General features: G+C 40.5%; 1 protein-coding gene across 1 annotated transcript; it reads left to right on the plus strand.

The window, feature by feature from the left end:
• Positions 1 to 1,517: 1,517 nt before the first annotated feature.
• Positions 1,518 to 20,405, plus strand: LOC119652020. The gene is made up of 3 exons (XM_038055955.1): positions 1,518 to 1,930; positions 9,295 to 20,146; positions 20,211 to 20,405. The coding sequence occupies exons 1-3, from the start codon at positions 1,745 to 1,747 to the stop codon at positions 20,282 to 20,284; spliced, it is 11,112 nt and encodes a 3,703-aa protein (XP_037911883.1). The 5' UTR covers positions 1,518 to 1,744; the 3' UTR covers positions 20,285 to 20,405.
• Positions 20,406 to 21,551: the final 1,146 nt, after the last annotated feature.

Below are 21,551 nucleotides of genomic sequence, written 5' to 3' on the forward strand. Positions count from 1 at the left end.
GTACGAAATACCTGGTTTGTGTTGTTCCACTAACAAAATCAATTTGTCACAACTAACTGACAAACTCTTTTTGCAGCAAAACAAGTGATCATTTCTTGCTCAGTACAGTGATAAACATTACTCAGACTTTGCGCCATGAAAATCATCATCATCATCATCAACGGCGCAACAACCGGTATACGGTCTAGGGCTGCCTTAATAAGAAGCTCCAGACATACCGGTTTTGGGGCGAGGTCCACCAATTCGATATTCCTAAAAGCTGCCTGGCGTCCTCACCTACACCATCGCTCCATCTCAGGCAGGGTCTGCCTCGTCTTCTTTTTTTGAGAAGTTTAAACGGGGCGAAATGAGCACCAGGCCGATGTCCACCGTGGGCGTCCCAAAGAGGCTGTTATCGACGAAAACTTCAAAGAAGTCCGAAAAATAATTTTGGATGACCGCAAAATAAACTTGATCGAGATGGCTGAGGCTCCAGATATCAAAGGAACGTGTTGGACATATCGTGAATAAATGTTTGGTTATGCGAAAGGTTTGTTCAAAGTGGATGCCGCGCGAACTCACAATCGACCAAAAATGGCAACGAGTGGACGATTCTGAGCAATGTTTGAACCTCTTCCTTCGAATTTATGCGTCGATATATGACAATGGACGAAACATGACTCCATTATTTCACACCAGAATCAAACAATCGTCATCTGAATTGATTCCAAAGCCTGCAAAAACGCTACAATCGCAAGGCTATGACATCAGCATTTTGGGATGCGCATGGTATAATATTGTTCGACTATCTAGATATTGGAAAACCATCTTTATTAGAACGTTTGAAGGATGAAATCGCGGAAATATGGCCCCATTTGAAAACAAAGAAAGTGCTGTTTCATCAAGACAATGCATCGTGTCGTAAATCAACGTGTCAAACGATGGCAAAATGGCATGAATAGGGCTTTGAATTACTTCTGCATCCATCATATTCTCTAGATATAGCCTCCAGTGACATTTTCCTGTTCTCAGACCTCAAGATAATGCTGGCTGGAAAGATATTTAACGCCGATGAAGAGGTAATCGTCGAAACTAAGGTCCATTTTGAGGCTAAATACAAATCGTACTACAGCCCATCTGGTATATCCATCATTCAACGGAGCACCCAGTATTTAAAAGAGCGATTACCACCTGTATCTACTTTCTGTCACTCTGTTCCCAGGCCAGAAGTGAGATAACGTCTGATGATTTGCCTCTGTCATAGTCGAAACTGTTAGTCTTCCTTTCTCAAAACTTGTTCCCGATTGGATAATCAGGAAAAACCAGATTTTGTTTATGATCATCAACGCATATTACTTAATTATTTTAGGTAAGTTCGAGAAATTACAAGAAAATAACCGATAGCATCTCCAAGTAAATGAGTTTTAATGCTACCTCATTCCAAGTGAAGTCAAAATACAAAACATTACATCCAAGTGAAAATGTAACAAAGTAACCTAATTTTCAACAAAACTTCTAATCAAGGTTTCGATTTCCAAAAGACTTTTCAGATTGATTTTATGAATACGCTATATAAATTCCTCGATTCTGTTTTAGCTGAAAATTTTTGTAATGATGTAAATAGCCTTTTAGCAAAACAAAAAAGTCTTTACTAGATTTTCTCACATAAATTTGATTTTGTTGCAATCAAATTCAAAATCAAATTCCAATCAGTAATTGCAGTCTGCCAAAAAACCCCTCCCTTTTATTAGCGTGAAAAATTGAGATGGCATCGTTCTATTCCTCTGACGCTGAGACCGAGCGTAACATACGACCAATCGACATACTTGAAGGAATTGACATGGACATGGTGAAAACTGTATGGGATAGTTTACCTGCTGTTTTGAAACAGAAAAATAAGTCAACGGACCCGACAGGGGATGTTTTCAGGAGAATCGAGCTGATGAAGAAGGTATGTTAGAAAATTATTTGATAATAATAGGCATATTTTGAATTTGTAATATTACGAAAAATTTTGTTAACAAAGATGTAACTTTGCCGAAGTCGGTACATTTCGGAGGTGTCAATTCTGCATTCTGCTAATATTTTAAATGATAGCCCAATGCCACAACGATTTTTGACGGTTTTGGTAATGTTTACCACTCCAAATAATTACCACCTATATGAATTCCTGCATCACAGATGACATAAGTGTATATTGTGCATTATCACAGAAATATGGTTTTTACGAGGAAGAAGGTTTCTCATAATCAAGTTTCCGAAAAAGCATGACAAAGCTGAACTTCTATCAACTGTCCGGCAGCTAATGGAGGAATCCCACTCAGAAAAGTCATCCTGCGGATGTTACTGTTAACAAGACAATATAAGGATTTTCAACTATTGATGTAGCGTCCAGATTCCCTTCCGATAATCCTGGAAACCTGTTACAATTGTTCACCAAGGTACTATTATACATTCCCAGACCCGCTAGTTATTACCAGCCCTGACACACCACAGTGAATCTCCTCAATCGAGTCAAAAAGATGTCCATGAAGTGACAATTTCAGTTTGAAGAGATGCCAGAAGTCAGACGGACCAAATCAGACTAATATGAAGGCTGCGGTACGATATGCGTTGAATTTTTGATGAAAAAGTCACCGACAACCAATGCTGTGTTTGAAGTCGTATTACCGTGGTGAAGACCAAACGAGATGAGACGCGTCTGAAACCTAATTGGTCCTTCAAAATCGATTGAATTGAGCCAAATGATATTTTGGTGATGTCGAAAAGGTCTCTAATTGACAAGTGACTATTTTTTAGCACAAAATCCTTGATCTGTTTACGTGGTTCTCATCCGAAAAGGCGGAAGGACGACCAAGATGTTCATACTCCTCAACGCGTTCTTTGCCTTCTTTGAACAACAGTGGCTCTCGACAAAACATTATCACCTTTTATTATACATTTACCAACATATCCAATGTCCAGGTAGCCTGAAAAATGTCATTTGGTTGTTGACTGAAAAGACGCGTGCCTCATTGGCCACTGAAACTACGGTCTCAAAATTTGACATAGATGTCAGTTAAGGTCTTACCGACTTAAGGAAAACAAATATCCCTACCCCTAATGCCCGGGAAATTCAATTATTTCACTACTTTTTGAAATAGTGTTCGGTTGCAGTAGAAAAAGAAAACCCTAAAACTTCCAACAATTATTGCCTAACTAAGGGCAAAAAGTAAAAAGATTGCTTCCAATGCAAATGCAATGTCTAACGTTATTCTAAGTGGTTTGATAAATATATTTATGTTTCCGAAGAAGTTTTAAAGCTTAGTCTCAACGAACACTAACCAGCTTGTAGTCGAGGCAGGTCGGAAGTGTCATTTTCTGAAGAAGAAGTAAAAGCCATAATGTTAGAGATATCCAGATTAAGTTTTATTTGGCGCCGAAATATTACAGAGATCCCAGCAATTTTTCTCAACAGCTCAACTACATTTAGAAACATCGCGGTCACCTGCTGAAACCATTGCTTCGTACTTCGACTTAGACCTCAGTGAAAGGAAATATACAATTCTTCGATCATTTTTAAATTCAATAAAAAAAATTGTTTCACTTCTGTAAAGGCCTTAAGATGAAGCAAAAGTACGTTTCCTTACACCATTAATGTGACTGAAGCAATAATAGAAGTATCCTTGCAGGATTTACTTAACCATTTAAAAATGGCTGATACTCCCGAGTTCACCCCCAATTTAAATCTTTTTTGCAAGTAGGGGTTTGGAAGAAGCCCGCGTCGTACACGTTCAAACAAAAGTTGGTCAATTCCCTCCGCAAATGGCGGGAATGAGAAGAATCAAAAATAAAACAGCAAATAATCAGTAATCAAAACTAATGCAAAAAATACTGTCTATTCAACGGAACATCGAGTATTCATTCTCCTTTCCCTAAATTGCTCAACCCTCAATTATCAATGTTCGCAAACCTCACGGACACCCGAAATGCCATCCCAAAAATTTTTCAAAATCCTGTGCATAGAACAACTCCTAAACACATAGTAATATTAGACGGAGAAACATCGGTCGAATTGCTTCCTGAATCTAGATTCTCTTTGCATCACAGATTTGTATCTTTCTCATATGCTTGCTCCATTTCTATCTAGCTCGTAATGTTCATGCATTTAGTATGGCAGACTGTTCACTTTAGTGTGATCCCGACATTCAAAATTTTAGATTTCTGCAAATTTGCACAAAGGCGATAAATTTCACCGATTACAAATATCTTAGTAATAGATTATATTCGGTAAAAAAAAAAATTGGCACCCCCCTTTAAACCCAACATAGAACAATATGACTCACCCGCCGTTGCGAAATTGACGAATAAGGTTCGCCCGAAAATACTGAGGCTCCATTAACCTGGAATCAATCTGGAATTCAATTTCATCAGAGCGGAGGCAAGTCATCAGACGCTGTCCCACCCCTGCCCTGGGAACAGCGTTACCGAAAATGGCTGCGGATGGTAATCGCTCTAGTTACATGCCGTGGGCCGAAAGTGTTTAAAAAAAAGAAATGGACTCCAAGTCCCCTGAGATCCGAAATGAATCAAACAAATTATGAATTACTATTTCAACTTTATTCACGGAAATTCCTGCTTACACTGATCTACGATCTAAGTAATACTACTCTCGAGAAGTTACGTGGCAGGCGTATTTATGATTTTACTGTGCTGACTTAGCGTCTGCGTTTTCTGGAATTGTGGAATGTTGCACATAATTTCTCACGTCTACCTGATACATAACTCGCATTTCTCGGTGTCATACTGTTTCATTCCAGACGTTACCTGATACATAACTAACTCGCATTTCTCGGTGTCATACTGTTTCATTCCAGACGTTACCTGATACATAACTCTCTTTTATATGTAATCGCAAACACGACGTGGATGTAAAATTTATCCAAGGGAGAGACTGTCTTGTGTTCAAATCAAAAGGACTGTATACAGGAGATTCAAATCCCAGCGAATTATTCGAAATTTTATAGTAGGAAAAAAATATTGCGCATCTTCGGACGCGACAGTAATTGCGAGAAAAAAATTATATCCATAAGGCCTGGTGTTAATACCGTGCTGCTAGATTTGTTCCCCCTGTATACAGTCTTCTTGACTCAAATCTAAACTAAGAACAAGTGAAATTCCCAACGTGGAGCACCAGTTTGCACAATGTGTCCTGTTCGCCCTGCCTTCATGCATCTCTTTCTGTGGCTTTTCCTTAAGAAAAAAATCCCAGCGATGACGACATGAAAGTGGGGATAGGATTCGGTTGCGAAACTGTTGGTATTGGTGTGGCAGGCGTTTCCTAAGTGTTGTGCTCCTGCGTGGATACCAATCCGTCAGATGTTTATGGGAACCATGTTTTTTCACAGTAACTTTTAGAGCAGTTTTGTTCATCTAGTAAAGAATTGAGAGAAGCCAGTACTTTATTCAGAAGTACATCATGAATAGAGAAGAGAGGTAGTTTCTTAGATATCTATTGTGTCTACTTTGCATGGCTGATGAGAACACATACTCATATTCATTTCAACCATTTCTTTTGACAAAGCCAAATTTAACAATTATACGGATCCCACTGTGGCAAACCAAAACTACCGAGAACAGCCAAGAAAAGCCATGTTAATGAGACGCAGTCTTGTCATATTATTTTTATCTAGACAAGCAGATATGCCTTCCGCTCCCTGCCCTTAGTCTAAAATATTATGGTCAATGCTTGTATTGGGGCCAAATACTTTGCAGTCTTCTTGGATGATACGCATATCTGGAGAAAGTATATTGTTACAAACAATTTTTGTTTTACACAAAACCTTATTAACACAAAAACGATTTACTGTCAATCTGTCTTTTTTCCTGGAAATGTTCAAAAGACTCAAGTGGAATTTTTACACACTAGAACCACCTTCGATTTCCCCTCTGCCGCATGGAACCACTATTAGGTACTACATCGGCACCGTCTGTAACCGTGCCTTCATAGCTTTTTTGTTTTTCTCAGTTTATCCTGGATCGCTATGATCATGGAGTTGAACATGTTAACATTCTTGGTATAATGTTTTCCGGTAATACCATTTTACCTAGAGTTTTCTCTAGGTTTCTCCTTTCTTCTACGAACTTAGCACATTGGAAAAATACATGTGCTGTGTCTTTCCGGACCCCATCGCAGTTTGGAAAAATTAAACTTGAAGAGGTACTGACAGTAATCCTCCACGATCTGTGACAAACTAGGTGAGATTACAATTAATCTCCTCATGTTTTCTGTTCAGCCACTCCCTGAAGTAAGTGATCAAACTGCAAGTTTATCAACCCTTTTCTGACTAGTTCCATCACTGTTGCAATCTACTTATGGATCTCCCCTTTAGGGTTTTTTCACCTGCGATAAAGGGGAGATGAACCTGACTTTATATATGTTCATCACCTTGTCTGCCAAGATGTCAATCGACATTATTTCCCAGATGACGGATGCCACATCATCTGAGACAGTTCTGAAGGCAGAGCACAATCTGAACACTGCAGCAAACCGCACAGCAAACCGCACTCAGTTTATTAGTGCTAGATAAAATATGCAGCGCTGTTCCCCAAACTGGGACCCCATACAGCAAAATGGAGCTAACCACCCTGCGTGCAAGGATGCCTCAGTCCTTCTATGTGGGGCGGCTTTCTTGCTAGAGCTATACTCGTTGCTTTTTCGCAAATATATTCTACGTGCTGCTTAAAGTTATTGATTTTATTGATATTTATTGATAGACTTAAAAATCAAGAGGCTACGACGATGGCTTTCGGTATCGTATCAGCGCAGAAGCGACTCATCAGATGCTATCTTACCTCTACCTTAGGAACAGCGTTACCAAAGCGGTTAGCAAATCTTAAACGCTCCTTTATATAATTCGCAAAACGACATGATGTGAGTGCGAATTATTTTTAACGTAAATGCGCTAATACTTCGGACCAAAACTTGGCCTGAGCTAGGGTTTTTTTTATCCAGAGATTGAAGGGTCCTAAGTCACCATCTCCTTAATGTCGGACCGGGCCAAATCGAGGACAAATAGCACCCACATTTTTTACTCGAAGTATCTAACATACAGATGAATTTCATTGGAAGTTTCTAATACAAACCAGGGAAGATCTCAATAGTGCAATGTTATTCACCAATGGATATTTCTAATCCAAAGGAGAATTTTATGAACAGCTCTATTGCGACCGTAATAGCAATAGTGAGAGACTTGTTGGTTCCTACATTTTCTATCGCCCCATCATTTACTGCGCAGCCTCAAAGCCCTAGTTCAACATGGTCTGCATTCGTGATCCGGCTTTCGTTCGTTAATGCAAGAGCTATATTTATTTACCAAAAAGCAGACATTATGAATAGCAATCCAGAAACTACTTTGAACCGGTATCTAGTCGACGCACATAAGGAACTAAAGGCTCCTATTGCAGTTACGAAGGAGGCTAACATGAAGCGGACTACTTCTCCGAACAAAAGTCAAATAATGTTGGCGTTCATCTTCTCGCCAATACTTTTACTCCTCATCAGCGGTGGGGTTCTTTATGTTGCCTCGGCTTAAGGACGTTGAGGCTTTCATTAAAGTATGTCATCTTTCCTTTAGCACCTCAACTTCACTGATGAAATCTATTTGCCAGCTAACTCTCTTACAGTACCATGGACTTTGGTCAAATGACTATAGATTTGGAAACTGAAGACAAATGCCCCTATTTGCAATAATGGGCAAACATCGAAGGCGTGGTTCAATTTCAAATCTAGGTAGCATTTTTGTGTTGATATAGGCATCAATCTTAATGCCGCTCGGCGCATCAGCAGTGCTAACGCCGCCTTCGCTGATCCTAAATCTGAAAATACAACAATCTCAACACTAACATCAAGTTGAGGCTCTTTCTCTCTCTTTGTTACTATATACACCACTGGTATATGCAAAAACGATGGTTTTGGTGATGTCCTGTAATGATTTACCACATCCACACGGACATTATAAAACAGTACTTATCACAAGAGAATACAACAGTAATATCATCATCACTTTTCTACTAAGTGGTAATGCGTGATACTACGATGTTAAGTGATGTTCTGACTCTCTGTCGCGCTAGTTGATGGTAATATGATATTAGCTATGTCATATCACTTTTGTGTTAATACTTTTATTACCTATCCATTTCTAATGGAAAGTGAGGGCCACTGCAACTTCAAGCTTTCACCGATGATATGACGCAGTATCATCGGGGTATTTTGGCCTGCGAAAAGCTTCATCATTGTGCAGGCTAGACGGTCGTGAGATGTTCGAAAAAGCGGAAGTGGCAGTAGATAGGTTACACCTTAAGGAAAGACGGGAAATTTCATTGGAAGTTATACCATGGAATGGAACCCGCTATTCTAGGATGGCGGAGGAGTGGGTTACCTTAGAGCTACGTGAGGTAGAACAGTGGAGGATGAATGCAAGCTTCTCGGAAATTCCTGGAGAGAGTTGAAGCATATTACCGTAAACTGACGGCAGTGGCACGCAGATGTGCTTCACACGTTATGCCCCTGAGATGGACATTTTAATGTAAGCACAATGACAATTTCTTTATAATAATAATCGTTGGCACAACAATCCAATTGGATCTGGGCTTTGAAGGGTGTTATAGCACTTCTTTCAAAACCGTAACGGTACACTACAGTAACATTGTAGGAAGGACTGTGGTCAGCATTGCCCTCAATCGAGATTATTACCCTGATTTGACCCAGGTACTCATTCACAGCTGAGTCGGCTGGTATCCCAAGTCAAATACCACTGTCACCAGTGAGATTTGAACCGTGACCTTCCGTAAGATAGTCTTGTGCTCTAACCACTCAGTTATAATTTCTTTATAAACAAACTAATACCCCTCACCACCCTGTCAATGAGGAGGCGCTGAGCCTTATCTTTTACTGCGTTATGGAAGCTAAAGTCCTTTTCTGTCCAAATTTAAGAAACGGAATAGTTGCGGGATGCTAAGTCTACACCTCCATGAAAATGTTTTTTTCAATTCTTTGTAATTTAAGTAGATACTCAAGATAGCAGGGAACATCGACGAACAGACGTGACTAATTGTCAAAGGCGTTGCAGCGTTCATTAACACTCTGGATGAAAAGTTATCAACTTACTATGACAAACGCGCTGTATACGTGGGGAAGAATTGACCGCTGATTAGAAAATGTTTAAAGCGGATCAATTTGGCAGCTTTGTCAATTTGATATCATTTATTTAAAGAACCCTGCCATCATATCTACATAATATTACTGACTAATCTTGGTGTATACATTATTTCCAGAGAATGCGTGAGAAATCAACACAACCCAGCGAGAAGTTCCAAACATCATATCTAGAGAGCAATAGAAAAACTGTCAAAGGGTTTGCTGAGGGATCAAGGCAACAGAAATCGATGAATCCTTTCAGCAACCATCATTGTAATGAGAACTGCATGCGTACTACACAAGTGGAGAAAGTGGAGTCGATGCTTTCCTGTTTCAGTGAACACAACGGGGAGATTGCAATGAATGAGTTGTGTATAGAATCGATAAAAAATAGCAAAGTGAAGGAGCTTTTCGAAGCTAAAACTCGAAAATATTCAGAAGAAGTGGTCAAGGCCTTAGCGCAAATCGACCAAACTAACGTTAACTTGGGCCACTACGAGCAACAGAAGCAACCTATAGTTGACACCACAGCGAAGCTCCAGATGAAAGCTAAGGAGATTTGCAGTATGGCACATCAGCTAGAATATGAAATCACTAAAATAAAATATGAAGTTTGTGGAGTCATATCCTGTTCATCAGCTGACAACGCTGCCTGCGGAAACCTCTGCTGTAAAGGAATCGTAGACAAAATTATCGATCTTCAGCAAAAAGTTGAGAAAGTGAGATCTCGTGCAAAACTAAAAGAATGCTTTCTTGCTATGTGCGAAGCAGCAAAATCTCGAATTAACGAGGACAACGAAGATTTAAGGAAGGACATCAAGAAAGCGGCAGATATAATAAGCGAATATAAGGGAGAACTTGAAGTCATCAAGCAAGTGGTGTGTAAGATGGAAGGGAAGAACATTTCTCTAGCTCAGTTAACCCCACAGGAAGTGATAACCCTAAAACCATTAAAAATGATTAAAGGAGATTATTCAGATTTCAATGGCGGATCCGAAGATAGCGAATACCAAGTCGAAAGTGGATCCCCAAACATTTCCAGCGACGAATATGAAGGACTGTCGCATAACAGTTTGGAAGAAAACTCCGACAAATATACCGACAACGAATGCCCTCTAGATGACATAAAATATGAGGTTATGCTACTCAGTGAAGGAAGCGAAGCAAGCACAATAACTCTGGAAAATGGAAGCGAACATTCGCAGGAAACGTATTCCTACGAAATTTCCGAAGAATTTTCAAGGGATTCCAAGGTGCAAGATGAAAATTTGGAAGAGTCAGATTTTCCAGAAAATCAAGAACGACGTAGCAAGGCTCTGAAAAATGAGGCAACACAAAATTTCGGAAAGGAAGGTGAAGCGGACGCAATAAAGACTCATATTGAAAAGCCAAACCGAAAATACGGTGATCCAAAAGAACTGAAAAAGAAACCGGTGTCGAGGGAAACCAAGCTAGAGTCGAATGAAGAGCGGTTAGATGGAAACCTAGATGACGAAGAAATAAGGATGGTGAGTTTCACAATCACCACTAGTAGCAGCCATAAATCTAATAAGAGTCCACTCAGAACAAAAGGTGTAAATCCAAAAGAAACTAGGCTGCTGCAGGCTGGTAAAAAAGATACCACCGATAACAGCTCTACCAATAACGACGCTTTAAAGCAAAATCGTATACGGAAGCAAAGTATAAATCAACCAACAGTGGGCACCAGCGCACGTGATAAAGAATTACGTAACAAAGAATTACGACTTTGCGAATATGAAAAAAATGTCACAGATAAAATCCACACTTGCCGACCAAGAAAAGTATCTGAAAACGAAAAACTAGAAGAGAATATCAGTGAAGCAGAATCGGCACAAAGTATCTTTATTGAATCAGTCCACTACGGCTCACCAGATCGTCATGAAGAAGAAACCATATATCCTGCGAAGCTGCCACCTAAAACCGATAAAAGCCGAGCTTACGTTGTAAAACCTATGAGCCCTACTCGGCCTCAATTCCACAGAACCCTACAAGGTTCTGAACGAGTTACCAATTTTACACGTAACTCAAGAAGGAACGATAGCTCCAGCTTCGGCCGCGCAGAAAGTAGAGGCAAAAAGGACGACAGGAAAAGGAATAGCGTGCCCATAAGAAAGAAGGCAAGTTCTGAAAGCAGTGTAATTGATCCAAAAATAGCACGCAGAAATAATGGAAATGTAAAGCAGAGAAACACACTTGAAAAATCAAACCACCATTCATCTAAGTGTACATGTTGTCATTCCTCAGAGGCACCGCGAAAACCGGTATTGGTGTGCTTTCCCCGTGTCCGTAGAGAACCTTGTAAAACCCGCCCGCATAAAAAGGAAAAACATCATGAGAATGTTAGTTGCTGTTGTCGCAAAGGGGAGTCTAGCCACAGCGCAGTGAAAGAACCTGAAATACACTTAGTGAGTATACCTGATCAAAACTATGTCTGCAATTGCAAACAAGACAAAACAGCTCCATGTAAGTGTGCATCGTGTACCTGCAGTGGTGAAAGTTCTGACAAAATCTCTGAGAAGCCAATATCTTCCCCAACAAGTAGACTGGAGGAACCTTGTATGTGTACTAAAGTGAAAAATATTTCCTGCCAATGCAAAGAGTGCACTTGCCGTCAAGAAATCTCTGATGAAGTTTCAAATGTTGTCACTCCCAGTGTCGAAAGCAGTTTCGACAAACCATGCACTTGCAAACTAATCGAGGATCGTCCTTGCCAATGCGCTGTTTGTTCCTGCTATATATCTGATCAATTTCGCAGCATTTCCTGCGTGCAAAGTTCTATAGGAAGTCCTGGTAGCAGCATGCCAAACAGTGTTGATACAATCACGAAAAGTAAAAGCAATATGTCGGAGCCATGCATTTGCGATGTAGATAAGTCCGACTCCGAGCCATGCCAAAAGTGTACCTGTGGTCCAAGAAGTTCACGCAGAATTTCTGATAAAGTCATTTCGGTTATCAGTTCCAGCGTAATGAAACAAGAGAGCAATGCATCAACACCTTGCACAAGTGAATCACATCAAAGCGGTCCTGGTGAAAGTGTTACTTCTACTGTCTGCACTAGTCCAAAGAGCGAAATATCCAGCAGATGTGTATGTGGCCCAGGAAAAGATACATGCACTTGTCGAAGAAATACCTATGCTGAAGGCGAAGTGTCGAGTTATCACAGTATCAAAAAAGTGGAAAAGAGCGCTGATTCGATTGCCAGCACATGTGAATCTTGTCAAAGTGGTTCTTGCCGTTATCTCCTTAGTAGCACTGATGGAACTCTCAGCAACAGCAAGAAAGATAGAAGTAAGGATAAATTAAGCTGCAAGTGTAAAATTAAAAAAGAAAAAGGTAAACTTACCATCGACGGAAGTCTTGAAAAACGTCAGTCAGACGAAAGCACTTCTTGTGAGTCAACTAACAGCTACATTCCCAGTACTCAAAGCGATATTAAGGAACTTAAGTGCATATGCGAAACCAACAAAGGTATATGTACTTGCAGAGATATTTCCGAACCTAAATCCACGACTACATGGGTGTCGGACAAAAGCAAGTCTTGTCTAAACTCCGAGACAAACACTTCCAGCGCACATACTGTAATTACGGGGCAAAGCAATGCATGCATATGTGACAAAGATCCAGAACTATGCACTTGCCATTCTAAAACGAGTAACAGTGATGGTCCTAAGAATGTCTCATCAATTTATCCAGGTAATAGATCGGACACTAGCGGAAGTTGTGAGTATTCAGATGCTAGTAACTCCAGCATTCTCGCCAGCAAAAAGAAACAGGAAAGCATTTCTGCCAGTGAGTCGTCTAGAAACCTCTGTATTTGCCCCCCAAAGACCTGTACACAGAGTGTGGGCCAACTGGGAAGTACCGACACTAGCGTTAATAGTTATTCCGGAACTTGTGAGACCAACACTTTCAGCAATACTGACACTAAAAGTAAAAACCTATGGAGTGCAGATAGCAGGCACTGTTATACTGAAAGTAGTTCCGAAAATTATAGTTATGGATACAAGTGCAAACCAGAAGAGAGCGCATGCACTTCTCACTCACAAAAATCTAATCAAATTTCTGACGATTTCTCCACCAATGATCACAGTAGTACAAGATGCGATTCGATGGAATCTGGCAACAATTCCAGCGAAATTAGTTCTTGCAGAATTTCTGGTAATAAATTTCTGAGGCCAGATTGTGAATCTGTGAATAGATGCACTTGTGAGAGGAACAAACAACGTTGCACATGTTGTCCAAACAAATGTCCAAAAACTCCAAGTAAGGGCACTATCAGTATTCGTAGCAAAACTGGAGAGCGCTCACAGTATTCATCGACCAATTTCATAACAGAGTCAGGCGAAAGCGACTGTTGTCGATATTCTGCAGACAGCACTGAAGGTAGTGTTGAGAAACTAGAAAGTTCAAGTGAGTGCCCATCCTACAAAGGTTCATTCGCTTGTCGTTCGGAAGATTCTACCCAAACAAATAACAAGGACTCTATATGCACCTACAATAGGTCGCCATGTACCAATAGTAGTCTTAAATCAGAACGTATTTCATCAATTGATCAAAAGAATGAATCAGGTGTAAGTAGTCCTTGCGAATACCCAGATGAAGACAGCTTCAATATTGAAAGTAAGGGATCTTTCGAAGCATTGAAGAAAAGCATAACCAGTACCTATAGCATAGCCCGATGCGAGTCTTCAAGCTCTAAAAATTCTAGTAATCAAATAAATAGATCCAAAAGCATCTGCATATGTGGATCGGATAAGGAACTTTGCACTTGTAGTCAAAAAAGTCCTGTCTCAGAGCAATCTGGCTCTAGGGTAAACAGTAAAAGTGTTATATCTTTCAGCCAGGAGAACAGGTCGCACACTAGTCATCCCGAGAAATATACGGATAGCTCTTCTAAAAGTGGGAGTAGCGATCATAAAAGCAGTTGTCTATGTAAATCTAATAAGGCACGATGCACTTGTTGCCCAAGAAATTGTTCCGATTCTCCAGCTACGAAATCTGTATCAATTGTTAGCATAGATGTAGCAGATAAAACTAGCTTCAGTGTTCGCAGCAGTATAGCGGGCACAGAGAGTGGTATGTCGGTTGAAAGCTCAAACAAAACGGAACAAAATTCTTCTGAATCATCTGGGAGCGGAACTTCCTATAATTCTATACAACCTAAGAGCATCTGCGCATGCGGGTCGATTAAAAATATTTGTACTTGCTCACCAAAAAAGTCCACCTCGAATGCAAACAGTAAAAGTGTTATATCTTTGGACCAGGAGAGCAGGTCAAACACCAATTCACCCGAAAAATCAACGGGTAGCTCCTCAAAAATTGGAAGTAGCGACCACAAAAGCAACAGATGTTCCGAATCTACAGTTACAGAATCTGCATCATCTCCCAGGAACGTTGTAACAGATAAAACCAGCGTGAGTGTTCACAGCAACATAACGGGCACACAAAGTAGTGCGTCAATTGAAAGCTCAAATACTTATCCACGAAACACACCCAATACAAGTGTCGTAGCTACCCTAAGTGAAGTTTTTAACCCTACGTCGGCTGAGGAGTCCATTTGTGACACATCTGGTGCTCAGTTGAGTCAGAAAGTCAAGAAAAGCAGCTTATCTGCCATCTGCACTTGCCAAACAAACGAACATGGACGTTGCAAATGCCGAAATTGCACTTGCCGTTCAAGCAATTTGGTCTCCAGTTCTGAAAGAAGTTCGTCAGCCATTTGCAACTGTCAACCAAAAGAACATGGACGTTGCGAATGCGAACATTGTACCTGTCGCTCAAATAATTTTCCCTCTGATTCTGAAAAAAGTGTTTCTAGCCCCCGTAGCTCTACTGATAGTCATTTAAATACGAAAAGTTCATCTGGTAGCAATTATCTTTGCAATTGTAACCCCAATACAGAAGGACGCTGCCAATGTCTTGAATGTTCTTGTCGTCGAAAGAGCCCTTCTGGAACCAGTTCTATTAATTCCCTTACTCAAACGACCAGATCGTCGACCATGATCGTTTCCAAACAAACAGAAACAGACAAATCATCCAATGGAACCTCTGGCACAAAAACAAGTACTAATAAAAATTCAATACAAGAAAAACAGCGTAGTCATTCTCAACTAATTGAAGATAACGAAGAAATATTTTGTAAATGTTGCAAATGCTCTGTATGTATATGCAAAAAGTATGTCGAACAACCCTCTAGAAAAAGTTCACGAGCTACTAGCATTCAATCCACCCCCCACCCAGCTAGTGAAGTCTCCAGCAGCATAAAGAGAAGTCCCAGCGTTTCTCCTGATGTGGGTAGTAGGACACCCAGTGAACAGCCTAGTAAACGTTCATCGCGTCAGCCATCGATATTTCCCCCTGGAGTGCCCAGCAAGGATGATACAATTAGAAGCGAACATCCTAGTAGACGATCATCTAGAAAATCTCGTCAACCGTCCACAGCTTCTACTGAAGATATACCAGAAACTGTTTCAAAAGAAGGGCCAGAACCTCCTGCTGAAGATGGAAAAACTCCAAGTCGGCGATCATCAAGAAAATCTCAACCCCCAACAACAGCACTTCCTGCTACAGAACCAGAAATTCCTAGCAAAGATGGGAAAGTTCCAGATGAACATCCTAGTAAACATTCCTCGAGGATTTCTCGCCTACCATCCAAAGCTCCTTCTGGAGATAGTCCTAAAATTGTCGCCGAAGAAGAACTACAAGTTCCTAGCAAAGGTGAAAAAGTTCCTAGTAAACAGCCTAGCAGACGGTCCCCAAAGCTGTCCCGTGAACCATCTAGAGTTGAAGAAATCCTTGAAATTATAACTGATGAAGAGTCGGAAGTTCCCAAACTTGTAACCGAGGCAGACCCACAACTTCCTAACAAAGATGGAAAGGTTCCTAGTAAACAGCCTAGCAGACGATCGTCAAAGTTGTCTCGCGAACCATCTAAAGCCGAAGATATTCCTAAAGTTATAACCGATAAAGAGCCACAAATGTCTAGTGAAGATGAAGAATTTCCAATTGAACAACCTAGTAGACGATCTTCGAGATCGTCTCGTCAGCCGTCAAAAGCTCCAACTGACAATATTCCTAAAACTATATCCGAAGAAGAACCAAAAGTTCCCAGTATAGATGAGAAAATTCCTAGCGGACGGCCTAGTAGACGCTCCTCGACAAGATCACGTCAACCATCCAAACCTCGCTCAGAAATTGTAACTGTTGAGACACCAAAAATTCCGAGATCTTCAATAGGGTCTCAACAACCATCAAAAACTCCATCAAAAATGGTTCCGGAAATTATATCAGACGAAATAATAAAAGTCCCCAGCAAAGAATCTAAAGTTCCAACTGAAAATATCCCCCCAACTGTATCCGAAGAAGAACCGAAAATTTCCAGTGAACGACCTAGCAGGCGATCCTCAAGAAAATCTCGTCAACCATCCGAACCTCGCTCTGAAATTATAACTGCTGAGACACCGAAAACTCCTAGATCTTCAATAGGCTCTCGCCAACCATCTAAAACTCCATCAAAAGTAGTCCCTGAAGTTATTTCTGACGAGGTAATAAAAGATCCCAGTAAAGAGTCTAAAGTTCCCCCCGAAAATATACCCAAAACTGTATCCGAAGAGGAGCCGAAAATTCCCAGCAAAGATGAAAAAATTCCCAGTAAACGGCCTAGTAGACGATCTTCTACAAGATCACGTCAACCATCCAAACCTCGTTCAGAAATTATAACCATTGAGACACCCAAAATTCCTAGATCTTCTATAGGTTCACGCCAACCATCAAAGACTCCATCAAAGGTGGTTCCAGAAGTTAAATCTGACGAGATAGTAAAAGTTCCCAGTAAAGAATCTAAAGTTCCAGTTGAAAATATTCCCACAACTGTATCCGAAGAGGAATGGAAAATTCCCAGTGAACGACCTAGCAGGCGATCTTCCAGAAGATCTCGTCAACCATCCGAACCTCGTTCAGAAATTGTAGCTGTTGAGACACCAGAAATTCCTAGACCTTCAACAGGGTCTCGCAAACCATCTAAAACACCATCCAAAATTATTCCAGAAATGATTTCTGACGAGAAAGTAGAAGTTCCCAGTAAAGACTCGAAAGCTCCACCTGGAAGTATCCCCAAAACTGTATCTGAAGAGGGACGACCTAGTGAACGACCTAGTAGACGATCTTCGAGAAGATCTCGTCAACCATCCGCACCTCGCTCAGAAATTATAACTATTGAGACACCAAAAGTTCCTAGACCTTCTATAGGGTCTCCCCAACCATCCAAAACTCCATCAAAAATAATTCCTGAAATTATTTCTGATGAAAATGTAATGGTTCCCAATAAAGAATCTAAAGTTCCTGCTGAAAATATCCACAAAACTGATTCCGAAGAAGAGCCGAAAATTCCTAGTGATCGACCTAGTAGACGGTCCTCAAGAAGATCTCGTCAACCATCCGCACCTCGCTCTGAAATTATAACTGCTGAGACACCAAAAATTCCTCGGTCTCCAATAGGGTCTCGCCAACCATCAAAAATTCCATCGAAAATTATTTCTGACGAGAAAGTAGAAGTTCCCAGTGAGGATGAAAAAATTCCAAGTGAACGACCGAGTAGACGATCCTCGAGAAGATCTCGTCAACCATCCAAACTTCCAGCTGAGGAAGTCCCTCAAATTATACCTGAAGAAAAACAAAAAACTCCCAACAAAAATCAGGAAATTTCAAGTGAGCAACCTAGTAAAAGATCTTCGAGAATTCCAAGTGAACAGCCTAGTAGGCGATCTTCGCGACGATCCCGTCAACCATCAATAGCTCCATCAGAAGATATTCCTAACGTTATTACTGACGAAAAAAACCCCTATACGCCAAGCAAAGAAAAAATCCCTAGCAAGTTGCCAATCCCACCAGATGGTAGTCTGAGAGAGCCCACTAAAGATCCTTCAATTATCCAAGAACGGGAAAGCATACCTAGACAACCCTCGCAGCCGCGTAATCCACCAGTTCATTCAGACCAAGATATTAAGATACCAAGCAAAAAACCTTCTATTATCCAAGAAAAAGAACAGAATAAAAAACCGTCAATGCATCTCGACAATGAAGCTTTGATAAAAGCTTGTGAAACGAAATTGCTTGAGTGTCAAACCAAGAACGAACAATTCGGCCGTGAAAAAGAAGTTCTGGAAGCTAACCGGCTACGTTTAGAAGACGATTTGACAAAATGTAGAAAGGACTTCCAAGATTGTCTTGCTGGCCAGTTGGATGAGCATGCGCTCGGCGATCAAATTTCGACTTTGCAAAAAGAAAATTCTAACCTTCATAATCAACTGGAAGTTATCAAAGCAACAGTTATCAAACTGCAAATAGATAATGGCACGCTTTTAGAGAAAAATAAGCAACTAACAAACGAGCTTGGAGAAATCAAAACCACGCCTCCTGAAGCTAGTGAAGATTGCTTGCAGTATATTCAAAAAATGTCTGGCCTAGAAGCTGAAATTGCTTCCCTCATTCGTAAGAATGAAACTGATCTAAAGGAATATTCAGACTGTAAAGCAAAGCTAGACAGTTGCCAAAATGATCTTGCCAAGTGTATGAAGGAACTCGCGAAGCCCCCTCCTGATACTACTGGCGAGCTTATCAAACCTGCCGATAATGCCGATTGTCAGCAATGGATAGACTTGGTCTCGCAGTACGAGGGGAAACTCAAGCAGTATAGAGTTCGAACTGTTAGGTTGACATTCTTACTGGCGATTGTAGAAAAAGATCGTGACACTTTGAAGTCTGAGAAAAAGGAACTTGAAAAATCATCAATAAAATGTCAAGAAGATTTAAAACAATGTCTCATGGAACGCGACGCTTCTCAACCCCAATCTCAAATGGACTCATTGCAGCAACAGCTCGAGAAACAAAAGGTTTTAATCAACGAATTGGAACAAAAGATCACTTCTCTAACAAATCTAAAGGACGATGCAACTAAGGAGGCGCAATCTGCACAAGAAAAACTACTCAAATGTGAAGAAGAAGTGCAACTGATTGCAGAGCGTGGCGATTCCTATATGGCCGAACAGTACACGAATCTCCGCAAAGAAAATAATGAGCTGAAAACTGAGATTGATGACAGAAAAAAGGATATAGAAAGACTAATCACTGACTTGCAACTTTGTCACAGCCAGTTGGCAGATTGTAAATCAAAACTTGCAGCTTGCGAAGCAAAATTGCAAGCACTACCAGAGCAGATCCGAACGGATTCAGAAATTACTGATCCGAACTTCCAACAAAAGGTTTCTATTCCTAATATCGAGAAGGAACATAAAGAAGAATCTATTCATAAGTCGCATCTATCTTCGAGTGTGGACAAAATTGACCCAAACGTCGAAATTGATTCCAGTGAAGGATCTACATCTATCACTGGGCCAAACTTGAAACCAGGCAGTTCCACAGAAAGCATCGAGAAGGGAATTAAAGAGGAGTCACTTCGTAAGTCACGGGAATCTACTCCACGTAAATCGACAACAAATAGGCCTAGTTCAATCCAAGCTCCATCGAAAGAACATACGGCGGGCGTAAAACAAATGAAAAAACTATATAAGTGCCTGCTCTATCAAATTCAGAAGCTCATCCTTAGCTTGAATGAAAAACCATGTTGTGAGAATGTACAAGATACTTTAACAATTGTTTATCACGCCATCAATTGGATGAAAAATAACATATGCCCTCAGTGTCCTGAAATTTCAAATTTCGCCCCGGAATGTATCAAAGGAGAAGATTCAATCCTGCATGGTATTTGCTTACAAATAGTTGTAGCCGGAGTTAGAAGTCTGGACTTCAAGCAACTAATCTACTTGCATTGTACCATCTACAAAATTGGAACTAATTTTGGAAAAACCAATTGTTACCGATTCCCCTGCAGCCAGATCAAGGAGCAGAGTTGCGATCCTGAAAACACTAAGGAAGAAAAAACAAAAAGGAATAAATTATCTATTGCAAAGCGTAAGTATTTGCGGCTGTAGATTTTCGAACAGAATTTGAATTTTGCCAATTTTGTAAATTACAGTGAAGCAGATTGAATGCGAGATGGAAAAGACAAAAAAATTATTGGGCGCTTTCAGAAAATGTTGCAACATCTAATTTCAAACTTCAATTCGGATTTAAGGATTGGTCAAGTTTTATTTTCATTTGTCCACGTGTGATGTTTCAACATAAAATTTTAGACAAGGCATCATTGAAATAAAATAAATCTCAAAACTAACGCTCTAATCGGCTGAATTTTCGCTTTCTTAACCACAACACAAATATGTAAAAAACAAGACCTTCGTAAAAATACATCAGTGACGTTTCCATTGCTTCCCTTACTTAAAGAAAATACAGCAACAGAAAAATAAAACAAGTCGGGAAATCGGAAGTTTGATGCTTCAAGTATAAATGGTTCTCCATGGTTTTCCATTGGCATCGACCCGAGATATTGAAATCGCTCAGTTCTGGGCAGGTTACTGCCATTGCCAGAACTGAGCGATTTAAATATCTCGAAGGGCAGGTTACTGCCATTGCCAGAACTCTGTGATTTAAATATCTCGAGTCAATGCTATCGCTTTAACGCCACCTGGATGAAGTGGCATTCCCCAACTGGTGTTCTTTGTGATCGACGTATCAGCGCACGTCCCAAATCTAAAATTTACTGCAATGTCGTCCGTCTGCTGGCCTCTATAGTTCTGAGTGTTGGCCGACTATAAAGGACAATGAACGGCGTCTTGAGGTAATGGGGACGAAGATGTTGCATTGCACTGGTGGCGTGACACGTTTTGATCACGTCTGAAATGAGAATATCCGCGATCGATATGGGTTTGCACCGATCGTGGAAAAACTGCGGGAGAGGCGTTTTCGATGGTGTGGTCACGTAATTCACGCTAACGAGAATTCAATAACCAGTATTAGTCAGAACATCGAAGTCAATGGTAAGCAACCAAAACGCCGGCCAAAACAATGGTGGCTTGATACACTGGATGGGGATTGAAAGGTCCCGCGATTACATCCTGATCAAGCATTTAATAAAATAAAATGACGAAACCGATCACGACCCCGCTTGTGAACTGAAGGCTGAAGAAAAAGAAAAAGATGTGAGGAGCGACGAATGCACGACAACTCCGTGTGTATTCCATTTCCCTCTATTTTCTAGAAAGCGATTTAAATAAATCATTTGATGGGAAGCCCTGTATTGATAATAGTCAACCTCATACGCTTCACACTCTGAGTTTAATATTATTAGCAAATGCCAAGAATTTAACAAACATCAAATATAAACAAGTAGGAATACCGGAAGCTCGCGCTTCGGGTATAAAGGTTTTGTGTTCATCTTATGTAAGAAATTTCAACACACATTTTTCTATCCGTATATAGC

Source organism: Hermetia illucens, chromosome 3 (genome assembly GCF_905115235.1).
Source record: "Hermetia illucens chromosome 3, iHerIll2.2.curated.20191125, whole genome shotgun sequence".
Taxonomy (NCBI): Eukaryota; Metazoa; Arthropoda; class Insecta; order Diptera; family Stratiomyidae; genus Hermetia; species Hermetia illucens.